This window comes from Lithobates pipiens, unplaced genomic scaffold, assembly GCF_037356315.1.
Source record: "Lithobates pipiens isolate NorthernLeopardFrog02 unplaced genomic scaffold, aLitPip1_a1.2 Scaffold_16, whole genome shotgun sequence".
Taxonomy (NCBI): Eukaryota; Metazoa; Chordata; class Amphibia; order Anura; family Ranidae; genus Lithobates; species Lithobates pipiens.
Window position 1 is genome coordinate 358,864,807 of NW_027507748.1, and position 24,418 is coordinate 358,889,224.

Below are 24,418 nucleotides of genomic sequence, written 5' to 3' on the forward strand. Positions count from 1 at the left end.
TTCCACTATAAAGAGATACTTGTACAAATATGGTCTTCATGGAAGAGTCATCAGAAGAAAACCTCTTTTACATCCTCACCACAAAAATCAGCGTTTGAACTTTGCAAATGAACATATAGACAAGCCTGAGGCATCTTGGAAACAAGTTCTGTGGACCGATGAGGTTAAAATATAACTTTTTGGCCGGAATGAGCGCCGGTACGTTTGGAGAAGAAAGGGCACTGAATTTAATGAAAAGAACCTCTGTCCAACTGTTAAGCATGGGGGTGGATCAATCATGCTTTGTGGTTGTATTGCAGCCAGTGGCACAGGGAACATTTCACAAGTAGAAGGAAAAATGGATTCAATAACATTTTAGCAAATTTTGGATGGTAACTTGATGCCATCTGTGAAAAAGCTGAAGTTAAAGAGAGGATGGCTTCTACAAATGGATAATGATCCTAGACACACCTCAAAATCCACGGGGGAATACATCAAGAGGCGTAAACTGAAGGTTTTGCCATGGCCTTCACAATCTCCTGACCTCAACATTATTGAAAATCTATGGATAGACCTTAAAAGAGCAGTGTGTGACAGACAGCCCAGAAATCTCAAAGAACTGGAACACTTTTGTAAGGAAGAATGGGCAAAGATACCTCAAACAAGAATTGAAAGACTCTTGGCTGTCTACAAAAAGCATTTACAAGCTGTGATACTTGCCAAAGGGGGCAGTACAAGATATTAACTCTGCAGGGTGCCCAAACTTTTACAGACACCATTTTTTTGTTTTCTGTAATTTTGAAAGTGTAAATGATGGAAATAAAATCTAACTTTTTTTGACATATTATAAGAATGTCTAATCTGTAATTTGATGCCATTTGGAGATTTTTCCATCTTTCCTTGGCTTCGTTATGCACATTAATACACATTTTTACCTGGGGTTCCCAAACTTTCGATCCCCACTGTATATATATATATATACAGTGGGGTCAAAGACCGCAAGTAAAATCTGACCATGGCTCTATTCCTTTCTCATGATAAGCAAATTTAAAAAGTTAAAAACTTTAGCTGGTGCTCCATTTTATTTACGTACATATTTATTACAGGTAATGTATGCTTTACATGCTCTCAAGTAGTTTACAACCTAATCCATATCTTACATGCATACATATGCACTTACATACTAAGGCCAATTTAGAAAGGAGCCAAATCATCTACCAGAGTATCTTACAGTGTGGGAAGAAACCAGGGTACCCAGAGGAAACCCACACAAGCCCAAGTCAGATCAGAACAGAAATGGAGGTCACATTTGTGACGTCCATATCCCTTCCATATGGACCCATAAAATACATAGGCAACCAGATGCACAGTAAACAGGAGTGCATCTGTTCATATCTGCACACATCCGGTTGTGTCCCCAAAAGTGAACCTTGATGCAAACTTGTGTTTGGTCCAACAAACCTAAATGGGTGTATAGGTACCGTATTTGCAAATCCACTTAGTCCATTAATCAGTCCTCCCATAGAGACACATTCCATTTCATTTTTGACCTGTGTAATCACAAGTTTGTGCAAAATTTGAGAGACTGTTGCGAATATAACATTCATAGTTAACTTATAGCACACAAGTAAACCTGTGACTGAATAAAAAATAAGGCTGAAACAACTTTGCACTAGACATGTGCAGAGTAAAATATTTTGTTTCGGAATTTCGTTTTCGTCCGAAAACTTAATTTATTTAGTTACTCCCGAAATTCGTTTTTATTTATTTCGTTTTTCGTTCAAAAATTGCATTCGTCCGAAAATCCACATGAATTACGGTCGAATCTGTCTTGGAAGCCTTATGGTGTCTGTCGAATGTATAAAGAAGATTCGACGGAGCTAACTGTATAGCATACTTTAGAACCCTATTAAAGTCTATGGGACTCCAACCGTTCAAAATCTAAAGTGCTAATTTTAAAGGCTAATTTGCAAGTTACTGTCCTAAAAAGTGTTTGGGGACCCGGGTCCTGCCCCAGGGGACATGTATCAATGCAAAAAAAAGTTTTAAAAACCGCCGTTTTTTCGGGAGCAGTAATTTTAATAATGATTAAAGTGAAACAATAAAAGTGTAATATTCCTTTAAATTTCGTAGGGGGGGGGTTGTCTATAGTATGCCTGTGAAGGGGCGCATGTTTCCCGTGCTTAGAATTGTCCCTGCACAAAGTGTCATTTATGCAGGAAAAAAAGTCCTTTAAAATCACTCGCAGCTATTATGAATTGTCGGCTCCGTAATACAGAGAACACTCATTGAAAGTCATTGATAAAAAAATAAATAAATAAATTTAAAAAAAAGCGTGGGGGTCCCCCAAATTCAATTACCAGGCCCTTCAGGTCTGGTATGGATATTAAGGGGAACCCTGCCTCAAATTTAAGAAAAAAATTGACGTGGGGTTCCCCCTAAATATCCATAACCAGACCCTTCAGGTCTGGTATGGATATTAAGGGGAACCCCGCGTCAAATTTAAAAAAAAATTGACGTGGGGTTCCCCCTAAAAATCCATACCAGACCCTTTATCCGAGCACGCAACCTGGCAGGCCGCAGGAAAAGAGGGGGGGACGAGAGAGCGGCCCCCCCTCCCTCCTGAACCGTACCAGGCCACATGCCCTCAACATTGGGAGGATGCTTTGGGGGTCCGTGACCCCTCAAAGCACCTTGTCCCCATGTTGATGAGGACAAGGGCCTCATCCCCACAACCCTGGCCGGTGGTTGTGGAGGTCTGCGGGCGGGGGGCTTATCAGAATCTGGAAGCCCCCTTTAACAAGGGGACCCCCAGATCCCGGCCCCCCCCCTGTTTGAAATGGTAAGGGGGTACAAAAGTACCCCTACCATTTCACAAAGAAAGTGTAAAAAATGGTTAAATAAAACAAACACACTTTTGAAAAATTCCTTTATTAAAAATAAAAAAATAAAAAAAAAGATTCCAGCGGCGGTAATCCACTCTTGCTATCCAGCGACGGACGGTCATCTCTCCAGCGATGTCTCATCTCATCCAGCGCAGCGATCCTCCATCCTTCTTCTGTCTCCTCCACGGAGACACTGCAGGCATTCCGGCGGCTGACGTTTCTTATATACGGAGGGCGGGGCCACCCGTCACCTGACCCCGCCCCCCTCCGACGCAAGGGGAAACCCGGGGTTCCCCGTGACGTATGGGTGACCCCGCCCCCCTCTGATGTAACGGAAACCTGCCTGTGTTACATCAGAGGGGTGCGGGTCACCCCTACGTCACAGGGAACCCCGGGTTTCCCCTTGCGTCAGAGGGGGGCCGGGTCAGGTGACGGGTGGCCCCGCCCTCCGTATATAAGAAACGTCAGCCGCCGGAATGCCTGCAGTGTCTCCGTGGAGGAGACAGAAGAAGGATGGAGGATCGCTGCGCTGGATGAGATGAGACATCGCTGGAGAGATGACCGTCCGTCGCTGGATAGCAAGAGTGGATTACCGCCGCTGGGATCTTTTTTTTATTTTTTTATTTTTAATAAAGGAATTTTTCAAAAGTGTGTTTGTTTTATTTAACCATTTTTTACACTTTCTTTGTGAAATGGTAGGGGTACTTTTGTACCCCCTTACCATTTCAAACAGGGGGGGGGCGGGATCTGGGGGTCCCCTTGTTAAAGGGGGCTTCCAGATTCTGATAAGCCCCCCGCCCGCAGACCTCCACAACCACCGGCCAGGGTTGTGGGGATGAGGCCCTTGTCCTCATCAACATGGGGACAAGGTGCTTTGAGGGGTCACAGACCCCCAAAGCATCCTCCCAATGTTGAGGGCATGTGGCCTGGTACGGTTCAGGAGGGAGGGGGGGCCGCTCTCTCGCCCCCCCCTCTTTTCCTGCGGCCTGCCAGGTTGCGTGCTCGGATAAAGGGTCTGGAATGGATTTTTAGGGGGAACCCCACGTCATTTTTTTTTTAAATTTGATGCGGGGTTTCCCTTAATATCCATACCAGACCTGAAGGGTCTGGTTATGGATATTTAGGGGGAACCCCACGTCAATTTTTTTCTTAAATTTGAGGCAGGGTTCCCCTTAATATCCATACCAGACCTGAAGGGCCTGGTAATTGAATTTGGGGGACCCCCACGCTTTTTTATTTATTTATTTTTTTATCAATGACTTTCAATGAGTGTTCTCTGTATTACGGAGCCGACAATTCATAATAGCTGCGAGTGATTTTAAAGGACTTTTTTTCCTGCATAAATGACACTTTGTGCAGGGACAATTCTAAGCACGGGAAACATGCGCCCCTTCACAGGCATACTATAGACAACCCCCCCTACGAAATTTAAAGGAATATTACACTTTTATTGTTTCACTTTAATCATTATTAAAATCACTGCTCCCGAAAAAACGGCCATTTTTAAAACTTTTTTTTGCATTGATACATGTCCCCTGGGGCAGGACCCGGGTCCCCAAACACTTTTTAGGACAGTAACTTGCAGAATCTTTTCTCTCTGTCAAATCTTTTTTCTCTGTCGAATATTTTCTCTATATAATCTTGGACTAATAGAGGTAAGGTTAAGCACATTCGACCACAGGTTCTATAGACACAGATTGTTGTCAGAGTCATGTCGAATCTCCTATTCTATATCGAACTGTTGTAACAATGAAAACGAAAATAAAGCATTTATTTATGTCGGATCTTTCGTTTTTCGGATTTTGTGCTTTCGTTATCGTTTGTCAAAACGAAAACGAAAATAGCTGAAATTCGGACGAAAATGCATTCGGACGAAAACGAATGCACATGTCTACTTTGCACTAATAAATGATCAGAGACTTTACAGCTACAACCTGTAGGCTGCAAGGAGTCAGTACCTTGTAATGTTCTATAATGAATTATACCTAAAAACATAATGTCTCATAGTAAAACTGAAATCACAGTGGTGTTAGTACATAATGGTTTACTAATGACTGTATTTTCCTCTCCAATACCATTAACCACAATCAAACAAGGTACATAAAAAAAATAAAACTACCGGTTAAGGCCTTAAGGAGATGGTGTACACTTTTCTCTTACCCCAGCCCAGACATAGGAAACGTTTACGGACCAGACGTGTTCTCATTTGCCCGATGACCGCTAAGTAGGATTGCCAGGCCTCGGTCAGTACCCAACAGAAGGATGAGAGAAAGAAGAAATGCAAGAAAGCAGCAATCAGAGCACAGACAGCCTGCAGAGAAAAAGATCCATAGGTTAGGTGGAGGAACCACAGTAGTGAGTTTCACATACCAGCCAAGTCAGTGCTATAGAGTTAGCCCAAGGGCATTAGTAAGTTTGTTTCTGGATAAAGCAGCTGTTGCAAAACTCAAACAAGCATACTACCGTATGTAGCATAACCACTAGTGCTTTTGTAAATTACAAGAAGTCTAATATGCAAGATACCACCCACAGCACTAGCTACATAGAGAATTTTAAGCAGATGTAAGCACTAATGCATGTAATATGGTTTGCCAAAGCAGTGTGGGATTGATTTACTAAGAGTGAAGCATGCAAAATTTGGTGCAGCCCTGCATAGAGACCAATCAGCTTCCAAGTTTTTTCATCAAAAGTATAATTGAACAATTGAAGTTAGAAGCTGATTGTCTACCACGCACAGCTGCATCAGATTTTTCACGCTCCAGTTTTAGTAAATCTCTCAGTGTGTCATAACCAACTGTCCTTTTCCAGTAAAGTTTTCACCTTTGTATCCTTTGTTGCATCCCAGTGCAGCTGAGCTCTAGCAAACTCTTTGTATTCACTTCCTGTCTACATGCTGTACTTCAATTATGGTATTTATCAGGTTGTATCCTGATAGTGATAACAGTGGTCCATGGCTTCAGATTATGTGTAAAAAACATGTAGTTTTCATTAGAAACCCTTGAGAGGTTGATCATGTAGGAGCACAACTGGGAGTAAGGACAGAGTGTTGTTACCCAATAACAGGAAGTGCCTAGTCAATACCTTTTATGGCAGGATCACCAGGTGTCCTTTTTAACAAAAGCTTCAGATTTGAAAGGATTAAAAAGAACATGTTCAACATATGTGTATACAGTTCAGTTACTGTGTAAAACATACAGCAGGTAAAAAAAGGTATTGAACACATCACAATTTTTCTAGGTACATATATTTCTAAAGGGGCTATTAACATGAAATTTTCACCACATGTTGGTAACAACCCATTCAATCCATACATACAAAGACACCAAAACAAGTAAGTCCGAAATTAGGTTATGTGTAATAAAATGGAATGACACAGGGAAAAGGGTATTGGACACATGAACAAAGGGAGGTGCAAAAAGGCATGGAAAGCCAAGGCACCAGCTGAAATCTATCAGTAATTAAAAAACAATCTTGCCCCTTGTTAGTGCAAAATTAATATCAGCTGGTTCAGTCTCAACTGATGTCCTATGAAAGGTATCTCATTACTAAAGCCCAGTACACACTATCAGATTGTCTGCTGAGTTTTTCCTTCAGATTTACCAAAACCATATAATATGAGGTCGAACCTTAGGAGTTTCAATGTGTATGCAATCAGGCAGGCCCTTCTACTACATGGTTTTGGTAAATCTGAAGGAAAAACTCAGCAGACAATCTGATAGTGTGTACGGGGCTTAAGGCATCACACAAGAAACATGCCATGATGGGTAAAAGCTAATAGCTCTCTCAAGACCTTTGCAACCTTATTGTTGCAAAATATACTGATGGCATTGGTTATATAAGGATTTCTAAACTTCTGAATATTCCAGTGAGCACTGTTGGGGCCATAATCTGGTAGTGGAAAGAACATAGTTTCACCATAAACCAGCCACCACCAGGTTCTCCTTGCAAGATTTCTGACAGAGTATTGAAAAGAATTATTAGAGTTGTCTGAGAGCCAAGGACCACTTATGGAGAGCTTCAGAAAGACCTGGAATTAGTAGGTACAATTGTTTCAAAGAAAAATGCACTCAACCACCATGGCCTGTATGCATGCTCACCACGCAAGACACATTGCTGAAGAAAATGCATGTTGAAACTTGTTTAAAGTTTGCTGCACAACATTTCACACTGAGGCAGTTTTCAGGCATTTTAGCGCTAGAAATAGCCTCTAAATAGCTCCTGAAAACCGCCTCACATTCATTTTGTCTTTTCACACTGGGGCAGTGCGCTTGTGGGTTGTTAGGAAAAGTCCTGTAAGCAGCATCTTTAGGGCAGTTTGGGAGCCCTGCCCATTAAAATGAATGGGCAGAGTTTCCAAATCGCCTTAAAAAGTGCTTTGGAAGCGCTGCAACACAGGTGTAGTTACCAATAAGTCTTTCAATATAAAAAAGGAGCTGTTTCCCAATGGAGTTCCAACTTGGCCTGGGGGGGGGAAGAAAAGGAGGACAAACCCTCAGCACCTCCGTAGCCACACACCGGGGCTGCTAATTAAGTTGGAACTCCATTAGGAAACAGCTCCTTTATATATTAAAGACTTATTGGTAACTACCTATCTTGGTTAAGACCCTTTTGGGCGTTATCCTGGATTCTTTGTGAATTGGAGGAGGAAAACAGATTGAAGAACTATAACAATCACGGTTTTTATATTTTTCTCCTCCTCTTGTTCTATACTCTTGGAGTCCTCGGTTTCTTTTGTGCCTTTTTTACATGGTATATGGGCTACATTACTGCCTATACCTCTGTAGAGACGCTTTTTTCTCCCTGGCTATCCTTAGGGAATAAAAGGTTATAAGCTCCTGATGAAGCGTTGTAGAGAACGCGTAACATGTAGAGCATCTCTGAGCTGAGTCATCCATGATACACTGTCTGTATAAATTGCACTCTCTGTATTGATGGTTCCTTTTTTCAATGTCCCCATGTTGTATACATATGGGAATATATGTAAAATGTGATACATTTATATTATGCTAGACAGTGAAATTCTTATGCTCTGAGGCACTGAATATTTGTTTGTTTTTAGAAATAAAATTTGTTTAAAATTATTCTTTTTTATTTATATTTATGCCTAAAAAGTCCATAACTTTCAACACTAGTTGTTGTGTTTTCTAGTATTCAATACATAGTTTATCGCTGCATGTTATATGAGATTTAGGTATACATATACCTTAAGAAAGTTAATAATCTCCAGTGGGCAATTGTTGGGGGGAGGGGGGTGTTGCAAGAACCCTCTTTTTTGGGTTGCAGGTGAAAAATGACCCCATCACTCATATAAATTCTCTCAGTGAAAGTTGTGGTTAGTGTAATCACAATAATTATTAAAATACAAATTAAAGCACACCTCTTTGCAATGTTTGTAAGAGAGCTGCCTCTATTTCCCCCTCCCCACCACCACCACCACCAACGCCTTAGAGTTCACTGTGCTGTTCCCATCCTCACTATTTATCAACTATTTATAAAGCTTCTGAACAAAAAGCAATGCTTTTATTTTAGCAATAAATCACTAATTATAGCGACATTTATAGCTAGAGTATGTTTGTTGTTAGTGAATGACAGATGCAGAGAAGAGGATGAATGCTGGTAGCAGCCCAGTAACATATAATATACAATGGGAATGCATTTAATGACACAAGCTTGAGTTTCCAGGGCTGACCTCCCCCTCCCCTTGCCACCACCACATTGTCTGTATCAAGCTCCTATTGTACCATCCCTGTTCCGCAGTAACTTTGATTTTCTTGAACAATTTTATTCATCTGCCCTTTTTTAGGTGCAATCAACAAAGAAAATACACCTTTGACACAGCACCACCCACCACTTCATTCCTACATTGATTCTCTCTTCAACTCCTACCTCCACCACCCTTTCCCCACCATTGCTGATCTACTGTATAACTGGGAGCATATTACTGAACATGTAACTTAATAGAGGTATTGACTAAAGCATCAGAGGGAAGGAATGGATTTAGACACAGAACACAGTGATAGCCTACACCAAACGTGCGTAGGATGTATTAGGAAGACAGTGCAGATGTAGAGTGGGGGCTTGAAGCACAAATTATTTGTAAGCTGTTTCCGGGCACTAGTAACAATGTGATCATTTTAACAATCTGAGCATGTTGATACCGTGATACTATTTTTTTAACTCCAATTCTCACTCTTCTGAGCGCAGTTCATTCAGTATGCAAAAAATGTATGCATGCTCACATTTATTATAATTGCTTCTATTCTTCACATTAAACTCTGCAACAGATGCATCCTATAATTCTGCCAAGGGGTACAGAATGATTTTTTAAAGTACCTGTGAAGTGGGTCAAACACATTAGCAATCAGACATAAGCAATTGATTCACCTTTTCATAGTTCTTTTTTCCCCATCACAGACATAAACAATCACATCCTGAAAATGTATTTAAATACTAGAGATCTGCAGTACTAATGTTTTATTTATTTTTTTCTAAGAAGTAGTTATAGAGGGGTGCTGGACGCTTATTTTCACAGGTTATCCAAATGTGGACATTGAGCTCTATTGACCTGTATTCGGCACTTCACCACAAAGACAGGGGACCCACCTAGGAAAGAACATTCTCTCAAATGGAGAAATCCATGTGTAATAGATCAAAAAGAGTGTCATATTTAAAATCCTTAGGTGTCAAAAGTCTTTAATGTTCAACTGGTTACAACAAGCAGGGCAAAAGATATGCTTTTCGGTGGCCACACTATTTTCATTCATCAGGGCTGGATGAATAGCAGAATGTTAAATGGACTCAAAAGTACCCCTAAGTAAGTAGTCTGATCTGGCTGAGGATGTTATGAACAACAGTCAATGCTGGTGTTCACAGTAGAAGCGGCTAGTCCCTTTTTTTGAGTCCATTTAACAGTCTGCCATTTTACTCAGCTCTGATGAAGGCCCCCAAAATTCATTGCCTGTCTTTTGCCCTGATCGCTATAACCAATTGAACAATAAAGACTTTAGACCCCTAAGAATTAAAAATTTGGCACTCTTTATGACCTATTACATTTTAACATCCTTTTTTTGTGAAACTGTGAAACTACTTATGAAAAATAGTCATGTAGCCAATAGCTATCTTTCCTGACAGAAGTAGCAACCTTAGATATCACTGTAAGCATATCAACTGGGGTCTTATGTAAGAAATATCAGTATTATATGTTGGGATGCTTATGCTTATGATATATGTACACATTTGCCCTGTAACATGCCTATCCATCTCCATTTTATGTATATTGACCAAGATTTTAATAAAGACAATATTATTTTGCTTAGTAATATAAGCTTTACAAAACTGAGTAAATGGCTACAATTCTTAAACTTTAGGAGTGTCAAGCCTGCAAAAGACAGAGTTGTAAAAAAAAATTGTTATAAGCAGAGGAAAGTACACAAAGGAAAAAACATGTTTCTGACCTTGCTGAGTGCTTGGGACTGTCCCACCAGAATCAGAACATTGGAGGCAAGGATGGACAAACAGAAATTGAGCAGAATGATGGAGCGTTCGGAACGAATGAATCTGGACAATAAAATAAATCAAGGGTATTACCTATTCAGATATAGAGAGATACATGTTGAAGAACGCATAGAAGAGCCAAGAAGAGCCAACTCAGTAGAAGCCAAGTACTAGCTATAAAATGTGAGTTAAATTTTGTCCATATTTTCAAGAACTGCGAAAAAAACTTGTTGTAATTTGTATATCTTTGTAGCTTGGCAGATGTGCGATAAAGAAAAATATACAAATTTCTCTTTGGTGTATTTGGTCTGGCTACCTGCTCTCTGCTTGGGGAGAAAGCTTTGATACACAAGTATGACTTCATATTAAATTCTTGCTAACAGATGAAACCAACTTTCCAGCCACCATGTGCTTATTTGTTGTTAATATTTTTCAAACTGCTGCTACAGGTAGCCATGAAGTCCCAGGTACATGCAGTTTTTCTTTCCTCTAAGGCATGTCAGACTAGAGGAATGTTACCACATCCAATTATGTAATGCAACAACGTTCTATTTAGGTTGCTGAAGCCCCAAATATTGTAGGGTGTGGTAGGAGTGGGCTTCAGTGTCAGCTTTCATAAACGTTAGAATTTGCATACTGTGGCAGCTTGGGTTAAAGGGGCTTCTAGGATGCACTGCAGCATTTTGGAAAATGTAAACTATAGTGTACATTGTTTGTAAGTGGTGCCTAGTACTGGCTACCAAGTTTGATTTAAAGTTGAAGATTAGTTAAGGGAACTTTTACATAATTACAGTGCGGTTGATTTACTAAAACTGGAGAGTGTACAATCTGGTACAGCTCTGCATAGAAACCAATCAGCTTCCAGTTTTTTTTTAATTGCTTAAAGCGGAGGTCCACCCTAAAATGGACCTCCGCTCATCGGAATCCCCCCCCCTCCGGCGCCACAATCGGCACCTTTCAGGGGGGAGGGGGGTGCAGTTACCTGGATAATCCAGGTAACTGCACCCACTTCCGGGCTAGCTCTCCGCGGAAAGGGGCGTACGTCACGCCCCTTTCCGCAAGCGCCCGCCCCTTCAGCAAGTGCCCCGCTGCCTGCTGGGAAACACACAGCTCCCAGAGGCAGCGGGGACCGTCCGGATTGCGCCGCGCGGCTCGCGCATGCGCAGTAGGGAACCGGGAAATGAAGGCGAAAGGCTCCATTTCCTGATTCCCATACCCAAGATGGCGGCGGCAGGACCCGCCAGACGAGCGAGCGATCGGCTTCGGGTGCCGACATCGCGGGCGCGCTGGACAGGTAAGTGTCACTATTTAAAAGTCAGCAGCTGCAGTATTTGTAGCTGCTGGCTTTAAAAAAAAAAAAAAACGCGGAGTCCCGGTGGACTCCCGCTTTAATTGAACAAGCTGAATTAGAAACTGATTGGCTACCATGTACAGATGCACCAGATTTTGCACGCTGCAGTTTTAGTAAATCAACCTCATTGTTCCAGCTTGTACCAATGTTTTTATACATAGTTACATAGTTACATAGTATGCATGTTCCATACCTGCGGGATCCCTGTGAAAGCTGGAAATCACTGTAGTAGGCACTAGCATTACAATGATTGCTACTAGCATCCAAGTCCCATACCGAGAGTTTGTCATGCTGCTTACTGAACATAGGGTGTCTCCCACTTGGCACGGCGCCATTCACAGAACACTTTGCATTTTCTCAATGAATACAAGCTGTTCTTGGATTGGATGAGGTGGAGATCATGATGCTGCTGAACTGCCTCTTAAACTCCTCCAATCAGAGAACGCTTTGCATTCATTCAGAAAATGCTAAGTCATCCCAGAATGAAGCCCATGCCAAGCAAGTAACTGCCTGTGTTTATTATACAACAGGACAGCTGCTCAGCATGGGACCCAGAAGCAAGCAGAGATTACTGTATTAGCCTGCTACAGTTTTTTGCAGCTTCCACAGGAATCCCACAAGTACGACACATACATCCTTACATTGGTCCAAAGTAGACCAAAATAATTATGTAAAAATGATCATTCCAAAACATACATAAACTTCAACTTCATCACTGGGCCATAAAGGTACAAGCAGTAGTACGAAGTATGGATGAGCTCGGGTTCAGTCCAAACCAGGTTTGGTTGGAGCCCATATGAGGTCAATGATGTCACAAGAAGCCCTGCTCCTTTGTGTGCATCCACTGTAATGGGGAATCTCCATTGACCATCTCTTCATTGACCCAGCAAGGATGTAAGCAGATTTGTATGGGATATTCTGTATATATGTATAACTATAACTTTTGTTTATTCTCTGCATTGAGGTGAAAAAAACTTTCCATGTTCAGCTCTTACCTGAGCCCAATCCTGATCCAGTGCTGCAACCAAAAGCAGTGGCGATGCTCTCTCCCTCTCCTCTCTCCCCACAGGACATGGAATCATCTCTGGGAACAATTGGTTCCTGCTGCTGTCAATCAAATCCTGTGTTGAGGGAGTGGCGGGGGAGAGCTGAGTCGAATTGTGTGTGTCAATAGATCAAACCTGCATGTCTGCCTCTCTGGCTAGGTAGCTAGGCAGTGGAGGACCCCAGAAGAGGAAGTTTGGGGTCACTGTGTGCAAAACTATTGCACAGAGCAGGTAAGTATAACATGTTTGTTTAAACAAACTTTACAAACACTTTTATTCACTTGCAATGTGCCTTTCTAGAAAATTAGACTAGTCAATTCTACAGCACAACCTCCTCCCTCCTTGTATGTCATAGCCCTCTCCTCCTTTCTGACTGGCCTCTCTCACTCTGTGCTGGCCCAGCTCCTTCCCCTTCTCACCGCTAATAAAAAATATTTGATGTAGCTGCTGGTGGAGAAGCTTAGTAGAATGCTCCAAAGTGTCACTTGAGTGACAGCTCAGAGTCTGCCGGGGCTGCTGGCATCACATCGAAGATGGCAGTTCCCAGCAATAGTCTTGGAGCTTTTGGTTGTGTACACAGGTAAATAGCATGCCTTAAATATGCTAAATACACACATAATAGTTTGTGAATCTATTTTGTTGAAATGAATGTGAACTAAACCTCCCTTGCACTAATTTTATTGCAATATCTGCTAGTATAACTAAAACAGTCAATGTGAAGGATCAATTATGTATTACAACAAACGTACCTCCAAAATGCAGCATAAACAGCAAGGAGAATGAGCAAAGCCATGCACGAGACAGCACAGCCAATCATCAGGGGGACCGATGGAGAGCCGGAGACATCCATCACCTGCTGAGACAGCAAAGTGTCAGCTCTTTGGAAAAAAGTGCCCTCAATATAAATGTTTCTTGATTGCTGGATAACCAATCAATGTCAGTTCATCGTCAAACTGACTTACAGCCAGGAAAGCCCTCAGATATGTTTATTTTCATAGCCAAGTCCAGGATTTACATAGATGTTTATCTGAATACTTTGACCAGCGAGATCAATCAAATCGTTAGGATCTGTCTTCCTCAATTTACATCGAGATTTGATTCATATTTTTGATCAGCAAAAACAAAATATTATGTTCACAAAACATATTGATGTTAACCCAAAGTCAAGATGTATGACTGAGAGAATGAAATAGCATGTAAGATAGATAGATAGATAGATAGATAGATAGATAGATAGATAGATAGATAGATACCCTGTTTCCCCTAAAATAAGACCTAGTGTGATTGTCGGTGATGGCTGCAATAAAAGCCCTACCCCCCCAAATAAGCCCTAGTTAAAGTCCTTGTAGGTCTTCTTTTCAGGGTAGGGCTTATTTTTGAGGAAACAGGGTAGGGCTTATTTGGGTGGTAGGGCTTATATTGCAGCCAACACCGACAATCAGGCTAGGTCTTATTTTAGGGGAAACAGGGTAGATAGATAGACTAATGGAAGATAGATCGATAGAATAATGGAAGATAGATAGATAGATAGATAGATAGATAGATAGATAGATAGATAGATAGATAGATAGATAGATAATATAAATGCATTGTCTAATACGATTTACTTTCACTGAACTGTATAAGTGCAGCAATTTTCTACAACAAGATAAAGGGCATGAACATCATTCACATACAGTCACTGTAGTGATAAAGCCTAGAGAACAATAGCAGCTATGACATGAACCAGCTACATGCCACATAGTCATTCAAAGCATAAAATGTCATATTCCTGACACTTTAAATAAATTTGTTTCTGAATAGCATGACACATGCTACCCCTCCTCATTTATATAAACCCACCCCTCTGCTCTGTATACAGTAAGCTGCATACATACTAATAGCACATGACTACTGAACTCAGAATATCACTGTTTGCAAAAATGGGGGTAGAATGATATGCAGCATTTTGCACTTGCTGTGCCATTACTGAGTTACAGTGCCCAGAGAACAAATTTTAAAATAACTTACTGTGAGAATGAGATCGTACATTCATTGTAAGATCTCATGATCATTTGTGTTACCAATCTGGCACACATTTTATAGGCAATCTTATAGGGCAACTTTAGTTTATACTTTGGGTTGGAGGGTGTGTACTGTAGATACAGAAGTCCTGAATATATTACTAGCTAACGCCACTTTTACTTTATGACAGTCTTTTCTGCTGCTGGCATTCTGTGATAGAAGATTTGCTCATAATGCCTCGCTCTATTCAGGTAGAGTTAACTGCAATAGAAATACTACAGCCTGGTGATTTAAAGGATCACTATCAAGACAAATATTGTACACTGCCAGGCAAGCTTGAGCAGTTGTAGAAACAGTTTATCTAAGGTGATGTAAGCCATGGGAAGGAAAGATGGCTGCTGTCTGAACCCCTAACACTGTCAATGTTTGCCTCAAACCCTCCCAGTGTCTTTTAGCTAGACAGCTCAGTCTGCATGTAAATACAATCAAGAAAAACATTCAAATCAAAATGAATTTGTATGCTGATTATAATTATCTTATGTATTAACCACATACAGTTAGCAGAATACAATTTTTTTTTTCCAACTGTACTCCTTTATAGAGGCCATTCACAGCAAAGCTGGAGTTAAACATTATCTAATCATTCTCTCTAGAAATCATCCTGGTGGCAGGCATCTAAAGGAAAGTCTAATCAAATGTAAAAATAAACTGTAATATAATTTAACATCAGTTGAAAATGCATTTGTTTCTCTTTTTTGAATATATGCATGAATATTTGTTCACTCTGCAAAAAACAATACAATTCATGAATCATGATTGCATGGAATTCTTAAATTAGAACTAAAGGAAAACTTTTCCTGTCCTGTCTCATTAGCCAAACCAAGAAGTGAGAAGAAATACCTCCAAAATTAGGAAATCACCGGTTGTTATTAGGGTCATAAGAAATAGTGTCCCCATTGGACGATTTCCCCTCTAATACCATTCTTGGGACAACCTAAACTTTGGGTTCCTCTTTCACTTTCATTGATAGCTATAAACAGGACAAATTGAATGGATGACAACATTAAAAAGCTGACAGGCATTCTAATCCATCTCTACTTTATCCCAAAAAAACCTTGGGCCTAGTTGTACTTTAATTGCATATTTTTTTTTGCAGATTAGATATCGTACATCCACCTGTAAATAAAAATCAGGAAAAACAAAGAGTGCTAATTTGGCAATTCTTCTGATTTGATAATCCCTATATGACAGCACCCAACATTTTTCCTGGAATTCTTTGAGAATTCTCAGGAGTGTTGTAGATAGTCTTTGAAAATATGGATCAATAATAGTAGTGTGACAACTGGCAGAACAGTCTTGTGCACATGTTGGTAAGGTCTTGTTCACATGAGGCATTTAAACCCATGCCCCTAGGACGGCTGCGTTTACCCATTTGGAGATGCACAAGTGTTCTGTGCATCCCCGTTCAGGAGGTCCTATAGCTGTCAATTGGGACACAGTAGTTGCACGGACCCAATCGCATGAATGGCACATTGTGTCTATGTAGCTGCTGCATTCTATTTAACAGCTATGGGACTGCCCGGAACACCTGTGCATCCCCGTGTGCGTTAGCATGGTCCTCACCCAGGGCACAAATTCATGTCCCATTGGAACAAGGAATAAGGTGTATGTATATACAGTATCTCACAAAAGTGAGTGCACCCCTCACATTTTTTGTAAATATTGTATTATATCTTTTCATGTGACAACACTGAAGAAATTACACTTTGCTACAATGTAAAGTAGTGAGTGTACAGCTTGTATAACAGTGTAAATTTGCTGTCCCCTCAAAATAACTCAGGCACACAGCCATTCATTTCTAAACCGCTGGCAACGAAACTGAGTACACCCCTAAGTGAAAATGTCCAAATTGGGCACAAAGTGTCAATATTTTGTGTAGCCATCATTATTTTCCAGCACTGCCTTAACCCTCTTGGGCATGGAGTCCACCAGAGCTTCCCAGGTTGCCACTGGAGTCCTCTTCCACTCCTCCATGACGACATCACAGAGCTGGTGGATGTTAGAGACCTTGCACTCCTCCACTATCTGTTTGAGGATGTCCCACAGATGCTCAATAGGGTTTAGTTCTGGAGACATGCTTGGCCAGTCCATCACCTTTACCCTCAGCTTCTTTAGCAAGGCAGTCGTCATCTTGGTGGTGTGTTTGGGGTCCTTATAATGTTGGAATACTGCCCTGTCACCCAGTCTCCAAAGGGAGGGGATCATGCTCTGCTTCAGTATGTCACAGTATATGTTAGCATTCATGATTCCCTTAATGAACTGTAGCTCCCCAGCGCCGGCAGCACTCATGCAGCCCCAGACCATGACACTCCTACCGCCATGCTTCACTGTTGGCAAGACACACTTGTTTTTGTACTCCTCACCTGGCTGCTGCCATACATTCTTGACACCATCTGAACAAATAAGTTTATCTTGCTTGGTCTCATCAGACCACAGGACATGGCTCCAGTAATCCATGTCCTTAGTCTTCTTGTCTTCAGCAAACTGTTTGCGGGCTTTCGTGTGCATCCTCTTTAGAAGAGGCTTCCTTCTGGGACAACAGCCATGCAGAACAATTTGATGCAGTGTGCCACGTATGGTCTGAGCACTGACAGGCTGACCCCCACCCATTCAACCTTTGCAGCAATGCTGGCAGCACTCATTCATTTTCCAAAAACAACCTCTGTATATGTCACTGAGCAAGTGCACTCAACTTCTTTGACCATGACGAGGCATGTTTTGAGTGGAACCTTGGTCCTGTTAAACCACTGTATGGTCTTGCCCACCGTGCTGTAGCTCAGTTTCAGTGTCTTGGCAATATTCTTATAGCTTAGGCCATCGTTATGTAAAGCCACAATTCTTTTTTTCAGATCCTCAGTGAGTTCTTTGCCATGAGGTGCCATATTGAACTTCCAGTGACCAGTATGAGAAAGTGAGAGTGATAACAACAAATTTAACACACCTGTTCCCCATTTACACCTGAGACCTTGTAACACTAATGACTCACATGACATCAGGGAGGGTAAATGGCAAATTGAGCCCAATTTGGACATTTTCACTCACTTTTGTTGCCAGCAGTTTGACATTAATGGCTGTGTGTTGAGTTATTTTGAGTGGACAGCACATTTACACTGTTATACAAGCTGTGCACTCACTACTTTACAATGTAGCAAATTATCATTTCTTCAGTGTTGTCACATGAAAAGATATAATAAAATATTTACAAAAGTGTGAGGGGTCTTCTCACTTTTGTGAGATACTGTACATCTGTCGCGACTCTGATAGAACTGTTGCAAGCATCTCTCCTGCAAAATGGCAGAGTTTTTTTTGTATTTTTTTTTTCAAAATGTCTTTATTGAAAAAAGAAATAAAGTGATATACAAGGGACTTTAAAGAGGAAGTAAACCCTGATGAGTTTATTTCCTCTTTCAGTCCCTGCAAAGGAAAAGCATAATGGGCTACTATGCATCGCATAGTAGTCCATTATGTGTCACTTACCTGACATAGGAGCCAGCGAAGTCACCGCTGTCCCCTGTAGTCCGGCGCATCCATCTTCTCGGTGGGTCTTGCTGCTCCGCCGCCACATGCGCACAGGAGCCGCCACTCGTGGCATATCACCGTTGACCGAGGCGTGCTCAGTGCGCCTGCGCGCCGCTGTCTACGGCGCATGCGCCATAGACAGCGGTGCCTGTCTTTCAACAAATATCTCCTAAACCGTGTATAATCTAGGCTTACCTGTAGGTCAAAGTTGGTTGTAAGGGTTTACAACCACTTTAAAGTGATGTACAATAATTCATAGAACAGAAATAATTAACATTGACATCAATGTTAAAATAGGGGTGTGCATTGTCGGATATAAAGCAACATGTGTTGCACTGGTCGCTTCTATCCCTATCCCCTCCCCAGCAGGGGGGCATACAAGGAGATGGGGAGGGACTCTTTAAAGCTTTAAAAATCTCCTGGTGGGAGAATGGTTGGGCTAGCCGCCGCTAGCAAGTCAAGCTGAGATGGGGATATTGAAGGAAGTTGGAGAGGGGTAAGGAAGTCCTGTATTTGCTGTGGAGTTGGATGAGGCTCAGACAGAGAGGGAGAGGTTGTATAGTTTTGAGTAAGCCCTTGTAAACACGGTCGGACATTCCGACGGAAAATGTCTGATCAGACCGTGTTGTCGGATAATCCGACCATGTGTGGGCTTCATCTGACTTTTTCCTTCGGAATGTCCGACCAAAAAAGTTTGAGAGCTGGATGTAAACATTTTTGGATAATATGATCCAATCGGACTTTGTCCGATCGTTTGTAGAGAATTCTTAGGCCAAAGCTATTGGCTACTAGCCTGAACGTAGTCCCATCGTAACTAAATAACGTCATCACGTTACGAACGATCGGATTTTGTCCGACCATGTGTATGCAACACCAGTTTCGGAAAAAATCCGACGGATTTTGTTGTTGGAATGTCCGATCCTGTGTACAAGGGCTAAAAGGCACTAAATCCATCTGCTATATCTTTTGGATTTGTTAGCTTGTGCCACTTTTCGTTTCGGGATTCTGTTTTGTGCTTCTCTATGTTTATATCGTTGGGCTAGAAGTTTCCCAGCTTTATTCCCTGGGAGAACCAAGTGAGACAAAGGCACTTTAGATAAAAATCATGACCCTTTCGGAGGTATAAGCTAAGGTCATTCCTTAGTTTAACATAACACATACAGTACACTGTAATCTTACAGATTACATTACTGTATCAAATCATTTCACATCCCTTTTGTCCCTAATGCTTTGTCCAGTGCCCTGCATGCACTTTTATATTATATATGCCATTTTTTCTGCCTGGAAACTTGAGAATGTCCACGGCATCCAAAAAACATCCCTTTATGTCAAAAGCAGTTTTTGACCAGCCAGAAAATAGCAATAGCAAATAATAATCACTTGCAAAATCGAGCAAAAGTGATTCTTGGGGAAATTTGTCATCAGACACTGAAAGTGACGACAGTGACAATTCTGCGACTCTGCAAATTTCTGTGTTTTTGATTTGATTACATTATTGAATACATTTTATTATTATTATATTATTATTTTTGACAATTATTTATAGTTATTTATTATATTATTGTAGCAAGGCCCCAGGCCTCCTTCAGTCTAATGAGAACCTCCAGGGTCAGAGATAGATAACATCTTTCTGTATATGGTGATTTGTGAGGCATGGTGGGTGTAATGCAAGTTAGATTCATTGGGCGCCAGATACTTCTTGAATGCAAAGAGATTTTATTTCTCTTGAACAGAACTTTTGGAGAGAGGGTTAGGGCCAGGACCCAGGCAGTTTCAATGTTAATTGTAAGACTCAGAGACTTCTACAGGAGGGCAGAGCTGCAGGGAAAGGCATCCAGCAAGACGCCACATCTGCATGAGTAGGAATGCTGTCTCCTATGGTAATGGTCTTTAACAGTTTCTCCATGTAGTTCTTCAGCCCACTGAGCTCCCAGTCTCTCACTAGACTAGATGATTCACTGCCACTGAATCCCTTGAGCTCCTCCAATCGTCACTGTAATATCTTCCTAAGCATCACCCTAGCTGGGTCTCTAGCTTGGCACTCCAGATACTTCTCAAGCTTCACCCCCCTGGCCTGCTTGATCCCTGGCTTGACACACAAGGCTGCTCTACAAGCATCACCTCTGCTGGCTGGGTCCCTGGCTAGATACTTGCTGAACATTCCAGATTCTTCACCAGCCTCGGTTGGTGAGAATTCTGCTCAGGTACTTGCTTCAGCTATTCACTGTGGTCCCTGGTAATAAGGTGGATGGTCCCTTAATGGTGACAGCTTCCCCTCTACCCCTGGCTTCCACAGGTTCTCCGGCCGGCAGAACCATCACTTCTGTTTGGACTACAAGCGGTAATTCCAATCTTGCGCTGCACTCTTTATTCTGGATAGGCCCAAACTCTGGCCTAGCAGCCTGGGCAGTACAACTTAGAGTGAAATCAATTAATCCTCAACAATTAGCCAAGGTAGCTATACCTGGCAGGTACTTTTAGCGGCAATCCTGCATAAACACCAGGGTGCTACAAAATAATTTATGATTTCGTGTTTCAAACTTTATCATACTACTAGACTAGACTTGTTTGGACAGATTTCTGACATAATCATACCACCAGGGAGGTTAATGTGACCTATAAACTGTACAACTCAATTGAAAAATAAACTGAAATCTTTTAGGATGGGGAGTAAAAATAAAAAAATAAAATAATGTGGTTGCATAAGTGTGCACACCCTCTTATATCTGGAGATGTATTTGTGCTCAGAATTAAGCAATCACATTTAAACTTATGTTAAGCCTAGATTCACATTGCTGTGGGTTAGAAATCGTGCGTGCTCAACGATTTTTAACCCGGCAATGCAGTTCGACTTTGGGGACAATTTCACAGTAGACATGTGCACACTGAAATATTTTGTTTTGGAATTTCGTATTCGTCCGAAAAATACATTTATTTAGTTATTCCCGAAATTTGTTTTTTTATATTTTGTTTCGCTAAAAAATGCATTCGTCCAAAAATCTGAAATAATTAAGGTTGAATCTGTCATTGAAGGCTGATGGTGTCTGTCGAATGTTCTAAGAGGATTCAACAGAGCAGCTATACTATACAACGCCACAATCGTACATTTCTGGTCGAATGTTCCACCTTCAAACTATAGTAGAATTCTAATGTTGTATGACACTAGTAATAATTATATTTATTAAGTATTATTACTAGTCAACCAACATTAGAATTCTTCTATAGCCTATGGGCGGAGCATTTGACCATAAATGTCCACTCGCAGCCACTGCTTTGCGAATCTTCATGTCGAATCTTTTCTCTCTATGTCAAATAATCTTGGACTAATAGAGTTAAGTTAGGCACATTTGACTTTTTTTGCTATTGTCTCTATAATTTCAAATCTGTTTTCCCTATGTTGAATCTTTTCCCTCTATGTAGAATAATCTTGGACTAACAGAGCTAAGGTTAGGCACATTCGACCACAGGTTCGATGGACACAGATTGCTATTGTCAGCGTCATGTCAAATCTCCTATCTATATCGAACTGTTGTCGAAAAGAAAACTAAAATAAAGCATTTGTTTATGTCGGATCTTTCAGTTTTCAGATTCTGCACGTTCATTATCAAGATAACGAAAATACCCAAAATTTGGACGAAAACAAATGCACATGTCTATTTCACAGACATCTGTGTGGGTTCCTGCACAGATGTCTATACAAATCACCCAATGAAATAGCCAAAAGTAGTACAGTAACTACTTTTGGGAATCAGTGCAGTGTCACAAAGTCGGCGCCGCTCCAATCCGGACAGTGCCATTGCCGCCACTAGCCGCTGATTTGCATGGAATTTGACACGTCAAATCGCATGTCACATTGTACCAATGTGAACCTAGGTTTAATAGGAGTCAGTACACACTTGCCATTATTTAAAGTGCCTCTGATTAACCCCAAATAAAGTTAAGCTGTTCTAGTAGGTCTTTCTTGACATTTTCTTAATCGCATCCTACAGCAAAAGCCATGATCCGCAAAGAGCTTCCAAAGCATCAGAGAGATCTCATTGTTAAAAGGTAAATGTCATCAGAAGGGTACAACATTTTTTCCAATGGAACACAGTGAAGACAGTCATCATCAAGTGGAGAAAATATGGCACAACCGTGACATTACCAAGAACTGGACGACCCTCCAAGATTGATGAAAATACGAGAACACTGGTCAGGGAGGCTGGCAAGAGGCCTATAGCAACAGCAAAGGAACTGCAGGAATATCTGGCAAGTACTGGCTGTGTGGTACATGAGACAACAATCCCTTGTAGTCTTCATATGTCTGGGCTATAGGCTAGAGTGGCAAGATGGAAGCCATTTCTTAGGAAGAAAAACATCCAAGCATGGTTAAATTTAGCAAAAACACACCTGAAGTCTCCCAAAAGCATGTGTTATGGTCTAAATAAACCAAGGTTGAACTTTTTGCCCATGGTTCCAAAAGATATGTTTGGCACAAAAACAACACTGCACATCACCAAAAGAATACCATACCCACAGTGAAGCATGGTGGCGGCAGCATCATGCTTTGGGGCTGTTTTTCTTCAGCTAGAACAGGCAATATTGTCACAAAAGCTTCAGGCTTCTGCTAGAAATCTGAACATGAAGAGGAAATTCATCTTTCAGCGTGACAACAACCCAAAGCATACATCCAAATCAACAAAGGAATGGCTTAACCAGAAGGAGATTGAAGTTTTGGAATGGCCAAGTCAAAGCTCAGACCTGAATCCAATTGAAAATCTGTGGGGTGATCTGAATAGGGCTGTGCACAGGAGATGACCTCGCAATATAACAGATTTGGAGTCTTTTCCCAAAGAAGAGTTGGCAAATATTGCCAAATCAAGATGTGCCATGCTGATAGACTACTTCCACCAAAAAGATCTCAGTTTGTTGTTCAACTGAGTTGTACAGTTTATAGGTCACATTAAAGGTGGAAAAGGTTTGGAAATTATTTATCTTTGTCTAATTTTTTTACATCACAGAAACCTGACATTTTAACAGGGGTGTGTAGACTTTTTATATCCACTGTATATAGTTGTATATAAAATGCACTTTTTATCTTTTGTAGTGTAGGCAGGGTTGCTATTAAATGTATTTGTCAAGTGATAGTTGCTTTGGCCAATTGATATGAGGTCAATTGATTTCACCTTAATTCTGGAATTGCTGCATTTCTCTCTTCTGTCACTAGATGGCCGTGTATCTGGTAGCATTAGCTAAGACAAGGGCATTGCAAGGACAGATGAGGAATGAATGGGTTGTCTAAGCCAATGGGCAGGAATTTTCTTGGGTCCCTTGGCCTGCTGAGAGAGCCTATTTATTTGGGTGGAGTCGGGTGATCATGGTTCTGTGCCACCGGGATGGCTGTCTGAGTGGACATGTGTGTTGTAATGCCCCAGGTTGCTAGGCCATAAGCCTTGGGTCTATCACAGGGACATCTGGCTGCTAGGCTGTCTGAGGGCCTATCCAGAAACAAGAGAGCAGCATAGGGTTGGGACTGCGGATTGCAGTCCATCCAAAAGCAACGGCCGGAGAACCAGCTGTGGTTGGAGGTAGAGGGGGGAAGCTGTCGCCACTAAGGGACCATCCACTTTGCTACCGGAGACCATTGTGAGTAGCTGAAGCAAGTACTTAAGCAGTATTCTCACCAGCTGGGGATGGTGAAGAATTGAGAAAACTTCAGCAGGTGCCAAGCCAGGGACCCAGCCAGTGGAGGGGATGTTTGCAGAGCATTATCATGTGCTAAGCCAGGGACCAAGCAGGTCAGTGCGGTGATGATTGGGAAGTATCTGTGAGTGCCAAGCTAGGGACCCAGCAGGGATGCGGGGGTGAAGCTTGAGAAAGATACTGAGTGAGAAGATTGTAAGGGTTTAGGAGAACCAGTGGCTAGTTGATCTGTTAGTCTAGTGAAAGACTAGAAGCTCAGCTGAGTGACGTTCTACAATAGGAGATTATAAAAGTGGAGTTCATTGTAACCATGTTAGAAACAGTTACAAGATTGTTGCCATAGGAGACAGTAGTCCTACTTATGCAGATGTGGTGTCTACCTGGATGCCTTTCCCTGC

At 41.5% G+C, this 24,418-nt stretch overlaps 1 protein-coding gene across 9 annotated transcripts in view; it reads right to left on the minus strand.

Moving 5' to 3' along the window:
* ADGRB2 (adhesion G protein-coupled receptor B2) overlaps nucleotides 1-24,418 on the minus strand; it is a 706,559-nt gene that overhangs the window by 63,172 nt on the left and 618,969 nt on the right. For all 9 annotated transcript variants that reach the window (XM_077481962.1, XM_077481967.1, XM_077481965.1 and 6 more), the window contains 3 exons: nucleotides 13,505-13,608; nucleotides 10,319-10,421; nucleotides 5,025-5,175 (listed from right to left, as the gene is read on the minus strand). In XM_077481962.1, the coding sequence (XP_077338088.1) occupies nucleotides 5,025-5,175; nucleotides 10,319-10,421; nucleotides 13,505-13,608 (358 nt within the window). The remainder of the gene's footprint in view (nucleotides 1-5,024; nucleotides 5,176-10,318; nucleotides 10,422-13,504; nucleotides 13,609-24,418) is intronic.